Here is a 13084-nt window from a genome sequence, read left to right on the forward strand (position 1 = left end):
AACGCACAGAAAAGTGGCAACAGGTGACCCTGGGTCATCGGCGTACTAAGAGGAGTTAATGGGGTTAACCCGAAAATGTTGCATTCCCATTTAGGGTACTGCGGGGTAGCACCTGTGTCGAGGTGGTTTAAAGTTGCGTCATTTGTCACTTTTTGATGGAACAGCTAGTTCGTCGTAACCTGCTGGTCGAATTCTCACATGCGAGGACGATATTCTGAAAGCGCTGACTGCGTAGATGATGTTGTTGTGACTGCATGATATATCTGACTTATTTTGACAGACAGTTTGTCATTCCAAGTTTCAACAAATATTGCTAATAGTCTAGCCCTTCGTGTTCCAATACACTAAAATAGAATGGTATGACTTTATTGGGGTAAAGTGCAAATATCGGTGGAAAGTTCCTGCTGTCAAATATTTGATATAAAATTACTCGCGTTCGATATCATTCCTTTAACAGCAGATATCCGGGTTAATAGTTTACTAAAAAATCCGGTCTGTTGTACGCCTGCTATAAATTCTCGCAGTAGACCACTTCGTGATATAATCCCTGGCCTTAAAGATCTTCTGATATTGGAAATGCCCGTTCGGTATCGTTTCGTATCCGGGATTTGGAACAACACGTTACGTGAGTTGGTACTCATAACTGTCAGGAGAACCCTCGACCGAGGGAAGCTGTTCACTACATTGGTAACCACTCTTTGTAGTGCAGTGCCCGGTCGACGGGCGTATAACGACAATTCGCGGAAGTTATCCGATTGTGGTCGTAATGGAGAGTTTTGTTTGTTAAGTAGGTTTTGGCAGTGTTGACAGATCGTTTCTTGGTGTGCAATAAAGTGGGGGTAACTGGAATTAAGAGAAGGGTATTCACGACATACGTCAGCCACTTTCCCGCGTGGAAATATTTCCGAATTTTTTTTACCAGCCTTTGGTCTATACAAAGATGGTTTAAGGCGTCGCTGGGTTGTAATATGGTCGTAAAGAATGCCACGTGTGTCCTGAAAGGTCAGCTTGCTTTATCGATGGACAGAGAAGAGTGGCTTTCTCACTCGGTTCAGTCAACGCTAAATACATTAAACAACCTTTCCCGTATAGGTAATGCTGGTCGGTTTGCCTTCAATGTGATGTTTAGTGGTTTTGTATTTACTAATTCTGTCAACAAAACTCATATTTTTTAAAATATTTATGTTCATTGCCGTTCAGAACCTGCAGCTATAACAGTTTACCGACTGCAGTTTATCAAATCGGTGTTAATCGGTCACTGTCTGCAAAGACAAAGCAACGGGCTGTGCGATGTTTGCGAAGTCGATCGCACCCAAAGAGTGTTTGCCTTTGTGCCTGTGTTATTTAAACAGACAGGAAAATATATGGGATAGTTAACCAGTAACGTGTACCAGCGCCATGTCTGAAAAATGGCTGTGTTGAGAACTGTGCGCAGCGACAAGGCCAACCGAAAGACAGGAAAGACCAATTGCCGCAATAGTGGCCAGGAGTTCTAAAAACAGTAGTGATCAGTCAAATTGTCCTTCCTGTGTTACTTTAAAGTCAGATACAGCAGTTGAACGGCATGAAAGCGTATTAATTGAACGATCAAACCGTTTAGATTAAACTGAGTTGGAAGGTTAAATCTGCACAAAAACGCAAGTGTACATTGAAAAACCGTCAGGCAGCTTTATATCAGTGTGCGAAGTTTTGCATTAATAAACCGATACAGGTTAGAATGTAATGTTGTTTCAGGTCTTTAGGTCATGCGAAATGTTTCTAATGAAGTATATTATTCTATGTATTTAAGCACGATAACCACGAGTCTTTAGACATCGTATTACTAACAAAGTAGTGATGGCAAGCCACTTCGGAATGGTTGGCCAGATCACGCGAAAATCCACACTGGCAATTTTTGTCGTGACAGCTGCCATTATGCTGTTGGATTTGAGTACCCGCTTGTGGCAAGGGTCGACCAAACTCATCCCGAACCCGGCATTCGCCGAACGAGGAACCGCAACTATAAAAGGTAATCCTGTGTTACCAGGAAACAAAAATGAAACGTTTGAGATGCGGTTAGTGGCAAACCAAGATCGATTGTACGGGATATCTACAGAAAGATTGCTCACCACACCCGCTGAACAAACACAATGCAAGAAAATGTCAAGCATTTTGCGTTCATGGGGCTGTTGTATCGTACACGAGTCCGATAATTTGTCCCGAAGGCTTCAGTTATACAACTTCATACGTACTGTTAGGAACTTGACTTTTAAAGTCACTTTAATCTGATTGGCTTTGGCACTTCCCATCAAAAATCAATTGCCGTCAACTTTCCTTTGAATCAAACGAAGTTGTCAAAAGCACTCTTAATTAATCGATCGGGAGATACTAAAAACGGTTTCTACAATACTTGATCTCCCGGCGAGTGCTTTAAAGTTCGCGGTTTTCACTATTTAAAGCAAGTTAATGATCGGCGAGAAACGACAAAATAGAGTTTAAAAAAATGGTCTGTTCCCAGTTAAAACACGAACAAGCTGCTTTTGAAGGAGTTTTCGAATGTTGCACGCTAATTTCCATCCACCTCCCTTTCTATTGCAGGCTTAACCATCACAACACAGCCAACTTTAACAACCACACCAATACCTGGACTTGTGAGCATGGACAAGGATCTTAGGCTTCCTCCAGAAGTGCCGTTGAGGCCAAATTCCAAGGAAGTAATTCTCCACTACAGCCAAAAACGCGACTACAAACCATTAATAAACCACAACGACATGTGTGAACCCGGAGAACCGTTTAGTTTAAATTTAAATGACTTTGACTACGAAAAAGACATTTTCATGATGATCATTGTAAAATCCTCTTGCGCCTTGGCGCCGCGCCGCAATGCTATCCGCAAAACTTGGGGTAACGTGACGTGGGCGAAGGAAGCACTTTCAGTCAATGTGCGTCTCGTGTTCCTGCTCGGCGCATGCACGACCTCTCAACTGGCAGAAGAAGTGATAAAAGAAGATCAAGAAAACCATGATATCTTGCAGTGGGATTTCTTTGACAGCTTTCGCAATCTAACTCTCAAGGACTGTCTGTTTATGCAGTGGTATACAGCGAATTGCCGGAGAGTGCCCTTCGTTTTCAAGGGGGACGATGATGTGTTGGTCAATCTTCGTAACGTTGTGACTTTTCTCAAAAATACGGAACCCGAATCGAGGGAAACTCTCTTCGTTGGCTCCTTGCTAGTCGGCAGTCCTCGAATCCTCGACCCTGCGTGGAAATATTACGTCAGTTATAACTTGTACCCCGAAAAAATCTACCCGCCTTACGTATCAGGCGGCGGGTTTGTGATGAGCGGACGCTTGGTGGTGAAACTTTTTAAGGCATCGCTTCAAACGCGAATAATTCCTATCGATGACGCGTTCTTAGGAATTCTGCTGAAGCAAATTGGCGTCAAGCCTCAAAATGATCGCGGCTTTAAGAGCTGGGGCATAAAGAAAGTGAACGCCTGCCGGTTGGCCAAGATAAAAACTTACCACAAAGTGCGACCCGACGAACTTATACATTCCTGGAAGGAGCTGATGGAGCTCGATGTTTCCACGTGCGGAAAGGACACTGACGACGTGCTGCGCAGAAGGAGATCGACTTAGATTCCTTCTAAACCCGTCAATATAATTGCAGTAAAGTTGGCTGAGTAGGAATGCGCAAATAAGATGCTATCGAGTTGGAATACTGTTTCCATTTGGTCCAAAATTTGTTTCCTCGGTTGGTTGGAGTTGCCAAGTCAGTGTGCTCGTGCAATAATGTGACGTGAAATACGAAATGTATCGCCGCATGCCGCATAGCGGTTTCACTGGTATAATAGCGAAGTTCCAAGAACCGCATTTCAGTGTTGTCTAAACGTACTCCGGTTTGCCCATATTTTACAAACATATTTTATGACATAAACGCGCTTTAGCTGCAGCTTCATGCTTATAAGTAGAACACGAAGACTTACTGTATGCTGTTATATTTACAAACTAACACGAATTTTTACAAATAATGGTGCAATACAAATGGTGGTTAAAGAATCGTTTAAATGTTCAGGTGTTAAAGATTGCAAACAAAATGATCTTTTTTCTGTTTCCGGTATTTGATGCTCATTTGTATATGCATTGCACTAAGTGGTTTTATTTGTCGAATAGAGTATTTACCATGTTTCTGATTTTTGACTTTTAGTTACAAATTCCTTCCTTTTTTACGTGAGCAACCAGGTTAATCGTATTAAAATACATTTGTCATGCTTTCAAATCCTAACTGTGTAGTATTTTTTTTCATTTGTTACAATAACTATATTGTTGAACTAACCCGACTTTTTCAAATCCAAATATCCCTGTACAACTGCGCAATATATTGAGGTTCCCTGCAGGGGCGAATCCAGCAGGAGGGGACGAATGGGTTGATCATCTGGCGCATGCATGGTTATTTTCACAACTAGCGACAAATACAGATTTTATTGCGTCACAATAAGTTTTGGGTAGTAACCGCTCCTACAGAAAATTTCTAAATCCGACCCAAGTTAAACACTTAACAACGCGCTACGAAATATTAATGTGACGTGATGTTGCGTTTGGAATTAAAACGGTTTATTTCCGCGTATCGCCGGCGGCAACCTCGTCCAAAATGTTTACCTAAAGCAAAAATTGGACTATTTTAGCAGCTCTTTCTGGATTTTTACGCTTATGGCACACAAGCTCGTTAGATTGAAATCATAATTTAACTAACATATCCAAAATCGCGAAAAGAATCGCACATGATTAGCGTAGGAGGTTTCAATTTCGCCTGATAAAATGTCATCGTCAGTTTCAGCCTGAAAATGATTAAATGAAAACAAAAAACCAACCGCAACATTATGTGTGTGGATGTTCCTCTTTTGTTTCATCTTTCATCTAAACTTGAAGTTTGGTGATTGCAAGAAGAAATATTATTGCTCAAATCACAACTACGAAGTGGAGAAAAAAACTACCTAATATAAACCCAACACAACAATAAATAACAAGTCACTCGCGAAGTTATGAATTAAGAGGAATTACTCGGAACCAACAAGCAGTACAAAATTTGCGGTGCGTCTACAGTGGTATTTTAGCCCGCTGGCGCCACTCTGCGTCAAAAGAAAGCACAGCGACATTTTACCGTACCACATGGACGTTATCGTGATCGCAAAGGAAACACCGAACCATCTGCTCGTTGTTAATGTATCGCTGTTAAAGTGACGCAATATTTGTCATAGCTGTGCAAAATTTGATCACCATATTTTGTAACGTTGGATTTATTACTTTTATCGGCATTTCTGCCCACCAGCAAAATAATTTTTAAGGGTTTGTATGCATTTTTGTGTTCCAATATATTACATTTTACATTTTCCTCTTGGCAAAATCAAATACATGCAAATTGAAAGACGAAACATGCCAAAAACGCCCCATGTGTTGGCAACATGCATGCTTGCAATGGGATCCTTGCACAGGGAGGGGAATAACGTTTCCAAACCATTTAATCGCTGGTTGTGTGTGCCATCCAAGTAGTTGCGATCAATCAACAGGCTCAAAACAGGAACTGCGATTGATTTGATTTTGTCGAGCGTCCTTCGTTATGACATACAGTTTTTTGTCCTGTTCAAACATATTGAGGACGTTTGTTCAGTTCGGGCTTCTCGGATTTGTCTATACTGTTTAAAAATAATGGAACATACAGATGAAAATTACGATGCATTTCCTTGGTATTTCAAGGAACAAAACAGTGAATGTGTTGCCTCATCGCAGTCTATTTACGACGAATTGAGTAATAAATACGACCAGTACGCAGAAAAAATAGGCTATGTTTTACCCAAGCATGCGTCCAAGTTGTGCATGAAGTACATCAGTAACAAAAAAGAGACCGCAATTTTGGATGTTGGATCAGGCAAGTAAAGCAAAACTAGTAGTGTCGATTTAAGAAGATTCTTGACCTACATACACCAACATGATTCCAGAAATTTCAAAAAATGATAAGTACATATTTTCTTTAAATGTACCGGATCAGTTGGCTACAATTTACGCAACAACGAAGATTTTATTGGTAGCATTGATATTTTGGATGCAAACATGGAAATGCTTATGGTAGCAAGCAGAAAAGAAGGAAACTTTAGGTACACAGACTTCTTTCTCTTGTGACAAGTAACACGTAATTGATAAATTGAAAAACTTGTCAGAAACATTATTTGTCATCTGATTGACGTCCCTCTGCTGCCACTTAGAAGTGAGATGTACAACGCAGCCGTTTGCATTGGTTCGCTCATTCCAGTAAACTGCCCACCATGCACCATTAATGTAGGAATTTATTTTTTACAGTAATTCGGTCTGACTTGATATTTTGAACACGTAGGGGATGTTAGATGTGACCAAAGTGGGTGGATATATTATTTTCAACTTGAGAAAAACGAATTCGGAAGCTTATGAGAAGATGCTGCGAGACTGTAGAAGATCTTGAGAAAGAAGGCAAAATGAGTTTGGTTGAAGCCTTCTCCCAAGCCTTGTACAAGGATGTCGGTGAAACGATTTTGTATGTCTATCGAAAGACTGGGATCCTAAATGGCGTTTGATTTAGCATGAGTAATACTTTCTTTGGACGCTGCTTTGTTATGTAATGATCTGCAACGAATTGATAATACCAAGCCTAGTTATAGCTACGTCATCGCCACAAAGGCAACCGCAGTATGGTGCAATATGTTCAATGCATGCATGTGTAAGCGTATCCCGCTTCCTATGTGCACTGTTAATTGCTGGTCCTTGCTACAGGGTAAATTATTTCCTCTACTCCGGGTTGCCTGTGTTTGTAGTCTGGTGCTTGGTCGTTCCATTCTATTACACAGTACCTCAGTTAAAGTAAGTTAGGATGACAGATATTGATGTTGTTATGTCACGGATTAACCTTTAACGATCTAACCTAATTTAACTGCGATACTTATGTCTAGCTTCAAGTTCATTCATTGACTGACGCAGGTAAAACGTAGGTTCGATTGTAAGGTTTCAATTATGTCCTTGCAAAAATGAAAGCCTAAAAAAACAATACCAGTGAAAATGTCGGATTTATATTGTTTACTATTGGGGTTTGCACATCAATCGACGATGTTTTACCATTTTACTACTGACGTACATATCCGTGCATCTGTAACCACGATAAACGTTTAAAAAAGAACAGTTATTATGTGAGTTTGTCAATAACTCTAATACATTTGACGGCAGCTTTATATCAGTGTGCAAAGTTTTGCATTAATAAACCGATACAAGTTAGAATGTAATGTTGTTTCAGGTTTTTAGGTCAAGCGAAATGTTTCTAATGAAGTATATTGTTCTATGTATTTAAGCACGATAACCACGAGTCTTTAGACATCGCTTTACTAACAAAGTAGAGATGGCAAGCCACTTCGGAATGGTTGGCCAGATCACGCGAAAATCCACATTGGCAATTTTTGTCGTGACAGCTGCCATTATGCTATTGGATTTGAGTACCCGCTTGTGGCAAGGGTCGATCAAACTCATCCCGAACCAGGCATTCGCCGAACGAGGAACCGCAACAATGAAAGGTAATCCTGTGTTACCAGGAAACGAAAATGAAACGTTTGAGATGTGGTTAGTGGCAAACCAAGATCGATTGTACGGGATATCTACAGAAAGATTTGCTCACCACACGCGCTGAACAAACACAATACAAGAAAATGTCAAGCATTTTGCGTTCATGGGGCTGTTGTATCGTACACGAGTCGGATAATTTGTCCCGAAGGCTTCAGTTATACAACTTGATATGTACTGTTAGGAACTTGACTTTTAAAGTCACTTTAATCTGATTGGCTTTGGCACTTCCCATCAAAAATCAATTGCCGTCAACTTTCCTTTGAATCAAACGAAGTTGTCAAAAGCACTGGACTTAATCGATCGGGAGATACTAAAAACGGTTTCTACAATACTTGATCTCCCGGCGAGTACTTTAAAGTTCGCGGTTTTCACTATTTAAAGCAAGTTAATGATCGGCGAGAAACGACAAAATAGAGTTTTAAAAATGGTCTGTTCCCAGTTAAAACACGAACAACCTGCTTTTGATAGAGTGTTCGAATGTTGCACGCTAATTTCCATACACCTCCCTTTCCATTGCAGGCTTAACCATCACAACACAGCCAACTTTAACAACCACACCAATACCTGCACTTGTGAGCATGTACAAGGATCTTATGCTTCCTCCAGAAGTGCCGTTGAGGCCAAATTCCAAGGAAGTAATTCTCCACTACAGCCAAAAACGCGACTACAAACCATTAATAACCCACAACGACATATGTGAACCCGGAGAACCTTTTAGTTTAAATTTAAATGACTTTGACTACGAAAAAGACATTTTCATGATGATCATTGTAAAATCCTCTTGCGCCTTGGCGCCGCGCCGCAATGCTATCCGCAAAACTTGGGGTAACGTGACGTGGGCGAAGGAAGCACTTTCAGTCAATGTGCGTCTCGTGTTCCTGCTCGGCGCATGCACGACCTCTCAACTGGCAGAAGAAGTGATAAAAGAAGATCAAGAAAACCATGATATCTTGCAGTGGGATTTCTTTGACAGCTTTCGCAATCTAACTCTAAAGGACTGTCTGTTTATGCAGTGGTATACAGCGAATTGCCGGAGAGTGCCCTTCGTTTTCAAAGGGGACGATGATGTGTTGGTCAATCTTCGTAACGTTGTGGCTTTTCTCAAAAATACCGAACCCGAATCGAGGGAAACTCTCTTTGTTGGCTCCTTGCTAGTCGGCAGTCCTCGAATCCTCGACCCTGCGTGGAAATATTACGTCAGTTATAACTTGTACCCCGAAAAAATCTACCCGCCTTACGTATCAGGCGGCGGGTTTGTGATGAGCGGACGCTTGGTGGTGAAACTTTTTAAGGCATCGCTTCAAACGCGAATAATTCCTATCGACGACGCGTTCTTAGGAATTCTGCTGAAGCAAATTGGCGCCAAGCCTCAAAATGATCGCGGCTTTAAGAGCTGGGGCATAAAGAAAGTGAACGCCTGCCGGTTGGCCAAGATAAAAACTTACCACAAAGTGCGACCCGACGAACTTATACATTCCTGGAAGGAGCTGATGGAGCTCGATGTTTCCACGTGTGGAAAAGATACTGACGACGTGCTGCGCAGAAGGAGATCGACTTAGATTCCTTCTAAAACCGTCAATATAATTGCAGTAAAGTTGGCTGAGTAGGAATGCGCAAAAAACGATGCTTTCAAGTTGGAATACTGTTTCCATTTGGTCCAAAATTTGTTTCCTCGGTTGGTTGGAGTTGTCAAGTCAGTGTGCTCGTGCAATAATGTGACGAGAAATACGAAATGTATCGCCGCATGCCGCATAGCGGTTTCACTGGTATAATAGCGAAGTTCCAAGAACCGCATTTCAGTGTTGTCTAAACGTACTCCGGTTTGCCCATATTTTACAAACATAATTTTATAACAAGGGTCAAAAACGCGCTTTAGCTGCAGCTTCATGCTTATAAGTAGAACACGAAAACTTACTGTATGCTGTTAAATTTACAAAATAACACGAATTTTTACAAATAATGGTGCAATACAAATGGTGGTTAAAGAATCGTTTAAATGTTCAGGTGTTAAAGATTGCAAACAAAATGATCTTTTTTCTGTTTCCGGTATTTGATGCTCATTTGTATATGCATTGCACTATGTGGTTTTATTTGTCGAATAGAGTATTTACCATGTTTCTGATTTTTGACTTTTAGTTACAAATTCCTTCCTTTTTTACGTGAGCAACCAGGTTAATCGTATTAAAATACATTTGTCATACTTTTAAATCCTAACTGTGTAGTATTTTTTTTCATTTGTTACAAAAACTATATTGTTGAACTAACCCGACTTTTTCAAATCGAAATATCCGTGTACAATTGCGCAATATATTGAGGTTCCATGTAGGGGCGAATCCAGCAGGAGGGGACGAATGGGTTGATCATCTGGCGCATGCATGGTTGTTTTCACAACTAGCGACAAATACAGTTTTTATTGCGTTACGATAAGTTTTGGGTAGTAACCGCTCCTTCAGAAAATTTCTAAATCCGACCCAAGTTAAAAACTTAACAATGCGCTATTAATGTGACGTGATGTTGCGTTTGGAATTAAAACAGTTTATTTCCGCATATCACCGGCGGCAACCTCGTCCACAATGTTTACCTAAAGCAAAAATTGGACTATTTTTGCAGCTCTTTCAGGATTGTTACGCTTATTGCACACAAGCTCGTTAGATTAAAATCATAATTTACCTAAAATGTCCAAAATCGCGAAAAGAATCGCACATGATTAGCGTAGGAGGTTTTCAATTTCGCCTGGTAAAATGTCATCGTCAGTTTCAGCCTGAAAATGATTAAATGAAAACAAATATCCAACCGCAACATTATGTCTGTAGATGTTCCTCTTTTGTTTCATCTTTCATCTAAACTTGAAGTTTGGTGATTGCAAGAAGAAATATTATTGCTCAAATCACAACTACGAAGTGGAGAAAAAAACTGCCTAATATAAACCCAACACAACAATGAAAAACAAGTCACTCACAATGTTATTAATTAAGAGGAATTACTCGGAACCAACAAGCAGTACAAAATTTGCGGTGCGTCTACAGTGGTATTTTAGCCCGCTGGCGCCACCCTGCGTCAAAAGGAAACACAGCGACATTTTACCGTACCACATGGACGTTATCGTGATCGCAAAGGAAACACCAAACCATCTGCTCGTTATTAATGTATGGCTGTTAAAGTGACGCAATATTTGTCATAGCTGTGCAAAATTTGATCACCATATTTTGTAACGTTGGATTTATTACTTTTATCGGCATTTCTGCCCACCAGCAAAATAATTTTTTTTTGAAGCAGGGTTTGTTTGCATTTTTGTGTTCTAATATATTACATTTTACATTTTCCTCTTGGCAAAATTAAATACATGTAAATTGAAAGACGAAACATGCTAAAAACGCCACATGAGTTGGCAACATGCATCCTTGCAATGGGATCCTTGCACAGGGCGGGGAATATCGTTTCCAAACCATTTAATCACCGGTTGTGTGCGCCATCCAAGTAGTTGCGATCAATCAACAGGCTCAAAACAGGAACTGCGTTTAATTTGATTTTGTCGAGCGTCCTTCGTTATGACATACAGTTTTTTGTCCTGTTCAAACATATTGAGGACGTTTGTTCAGTTCGGGCTTCTCAAATTTGTCTATACTGTTTAAAAATAATGGAACATACAGATGAAAATTACGATGCATTTCCTTGGTATTTCAAGGAACAAAACAGTGAAAGTGTTGCCTCATCGCAGTCTATTTACGACGAATTGAGTAATAAATACGACCAGTACGCAGAAAAAATCGGCTACGTTTTACCCAAGCATGCGTCCAAGTTGTGCATGAAGTACATCAGTAACAAAAAAGAGACCGCAATTTTGGATGTTGGATCAGGCAAGTAAAGCAAAACTAGTAATGTCGATTTAAGAAGATTTTTGACCTACATACACCAACAGGATTCCAGAAATTTCAAAAAATGATAAGTACATATTTACTGTAAAGGTACCGGATCAGTTGGCTACAATTTACGCTACAACGAAGATTTTATTGGTAGCATTGATATTTTGGATGCAAACATGGAAATGCTTATGGTAGCAAGCAGAAAAGAAGGAAACTTTAGGTAAACAGACTTCTTTCTCTTGTGACAAGTAACACGTAATTGATAAATTGAAAAACTTGTTAGAAACATTATTTGTCATCTGATTGACGGCCCTCTGCTGCCACTTAGAAGTGAGATGTACAACGCAGCCGTTTGCATTGGTTCGCTCATTCCAGTAAACTGCCCGCCATGCACCATTAATGTAAGAATATATTTTGTACAGTAATTGGGTCTGACTTGATATTTTGAACACGCAGGGGATGTTAGATGTGACCAAAGTGGGTGGATATATTATTTTCAACTTGAGAAAAACGAATTCGGAAGCTTATGAGAAGATGCTGCGAGAGACTGTAGAAGATCTTGAGAAAGAAGGCAAAATGAGTTTGGTTGAAGCCTTCTCCCAAGCCTTGTACAAGGATGTCGGTGAAACGATTTTGTATGTCTATCGAAAGACTGGGATCCTAAATAGCGTTTGATTTTGCATGAGTAATACTTTCTTTGGACGCTGTATGCTTTGTTATGTGATGATCTGCAACGAATTGATAATACCAAGCCTAGTTATAGCAACGTCACTACCACAAAGGCAACCGCAGTATGGTGCAATATGTTCAATGCATGCATGTGTAAGCGTTTCCCGCTTCCTATGGGAACTGATAGTGCTGGTCCATGCTACAGGGTAAATTATTTCCTCTACTCCGGGCTGCCTGTGTTTGTAGTCTGGTGCTTGGTCGTCCCATTATATTACATACAACGAGACTCGATGCAATGCTAACTCTGTAACTTATAACTGTTACAGAAGACTGTATCTTATAAAGGATTCTCAAAACTTAAAGGCATAAGCATATTTTAATCGGAAGGGACGACTGAGAATATTATGTTACTAAATAGGTAACAGGAAGCCGAGTCTTTTGACACGGGGCAATATTGCCCTTAAAATAAGCAATAAACTCCAAAGTGAAGTTCACTGGCATACTTCACAACTAACTTTAGTTTAGCGCCACCTATTGTTGCCATCGTTGCAAGACCAAATAGTTCTTACTGGTAATTATATGCAAGAAAGCCCGATCCAATAGAAGCCATAATAACTTATTTCCTAAATGTGGAAATTACTTTCATGTATGGCCGGTGCAATACTAAGCACGAGTACAAAACAAAAACGACCCAACATACCCTTCCAAGTTCCTTTTGATAAGTAAAATTTTGTATTCTTGGAATTTCCTGTTGTCTTTGTGTCCTATTTTTTTAACAACTCCTGTAAATAATCCTATTTTGTCGTTTGTTTGTCGTTTTTTCTGGATATATGTATTTCGCCTGTGCTTGCAGGCATTATCCGTATCGCTAAAAACAGAAACAACGCAGTTTAAAGACCAATAATAACATGGATATGAAAAAAAAATGTCTGTTCA

General features: G+C 40.1%; 3 protein-coding genes across 3 annotated transcripts; all 3 read left to right on the forward strand.

Annotated features, from left to right (window-relative positions):
* The first annotated feature begins 1797 nt into the window (after positions 1-1797).
* Positions 1798-3782, forward strand: LOC145912497 (UDP-GlcNAc:betaGal beta-1,3-N-acetylglucosaminyltransferase 7-like). The gene is made up of 2 exons (XM_082999980.1): positions 1798-2008; positions 2578-3782. The coding sequence occupies exons 1-2, from the start codon at positions 1837-1839 to the stop codon at positions 3615-3617; spliced, it is 1212 nt and encodes a 403-aa protein (XP_082856106.1). The 5' UTR covers positions 1798-1836; the 3' UTR covers positions 3618-3782.
* A 3053-nt stretch (positions 3783-6835) lies between these two features.
* Positions 6836-9748, forward strand: LOC145912498 (UDP-GlcNAc:betaGal beta-1,3-N-acetylglucosaminyltransferase 7-like). The gene is made up of 2 exons (XM_082999981.1): positions 6836-7567; positions 8136-9748. Exons 1-2 carry the CDS (start codon positions 7396-7398, stop codon positions 9173-9175), a joined length of 1212 nt encoding a protein of 403 aa, XP_082856107.1. The 5' UTR covers positions 6836-7395; the 3' UTR covers positions 9176-9748.
* Positions 9749-11253: 1505 nt separating this feature from the next.
* On the forward strand, positions 11254-12517 carry LOC145912015 (uncharacterized). Its single transcript, XM_082999444.1, has 5 exons — positions 11254-11473; positions 11582-11699; positions 11763-11880; positions 11936-12114; positions 12475-12517. Exons 1-5 carry the CDS (start codon positions 11254-11256, stop codon positions 12515-12517), a joined length of 678 nt encoding a protein of 225 aa, XP_082855570.1.
* The last annotated feature ends 567 nt before the right edge of the window (positions 12518-13084 follow it).

The sequence above is a fragment of the Ascidia mentula genome, chromosome 8 (genome assembly GCF_947561715.1).
Source record: "Ascidia mentula chromosome 8, kaAscMent1.1, whole genome shotgun sequence".
NCBI lineage: Eukaryota > Metazoa > Chordata > Ascidiacea > Phlebobranchia > Ascidiidae > Ascidia > Ascidia mentula.

Bases quoted from the DNA above. Each gene is read 5' to 3' on its own strand.
- LOC145912497 (XM_082999980.1), top strand. From the start codon at position 1,837: ATGGCAAGCCACTTCGGAATGGTTGGCCAGATCACGCGAAAATCCACA. The intron at 2,009-2,577 runs GTAATCCTGTGT...TTTCTATTGCAG, and splicing joins AGGAACCGCAACTATAAAAG to GCTTAACCATCACAACACAG.
- LOC145912498 (XM_082999981.1), top strand. From the start codon at position 7,396: ATGGCAAGCCACTTCGGAATGGTTGGCCAGATCACGCGAAAATCCACA. The intron at 7,568-8,135 runs GTAATCCTGTGT...TTTCCATTGCAG, and splicing joins AGGAACCGCAACAATGAAAG to GCTTAACCATCACAACACAG.
- LOC145912015 (XM_082999444.1), top strand. From the start codon at position 11,254: ATGGAACATACAGATGAAAATTACGATGCATTTCCTTGGTATTTCAAG. The intron at 11,881-11,935 runs GTAAGAATATAT...TTGAACACGCAG, and splicing joins GCCCGCCATGCACCATTAAT to GGGATGTTAGATGTGACCAA. The intron at 12,115-12,474 runs GTATGTCTATCG...TAACTGTTACAG, and splicing joins GATGTCGGTGAAACGATTTT to AAGACTGTATCTTATAAAGG.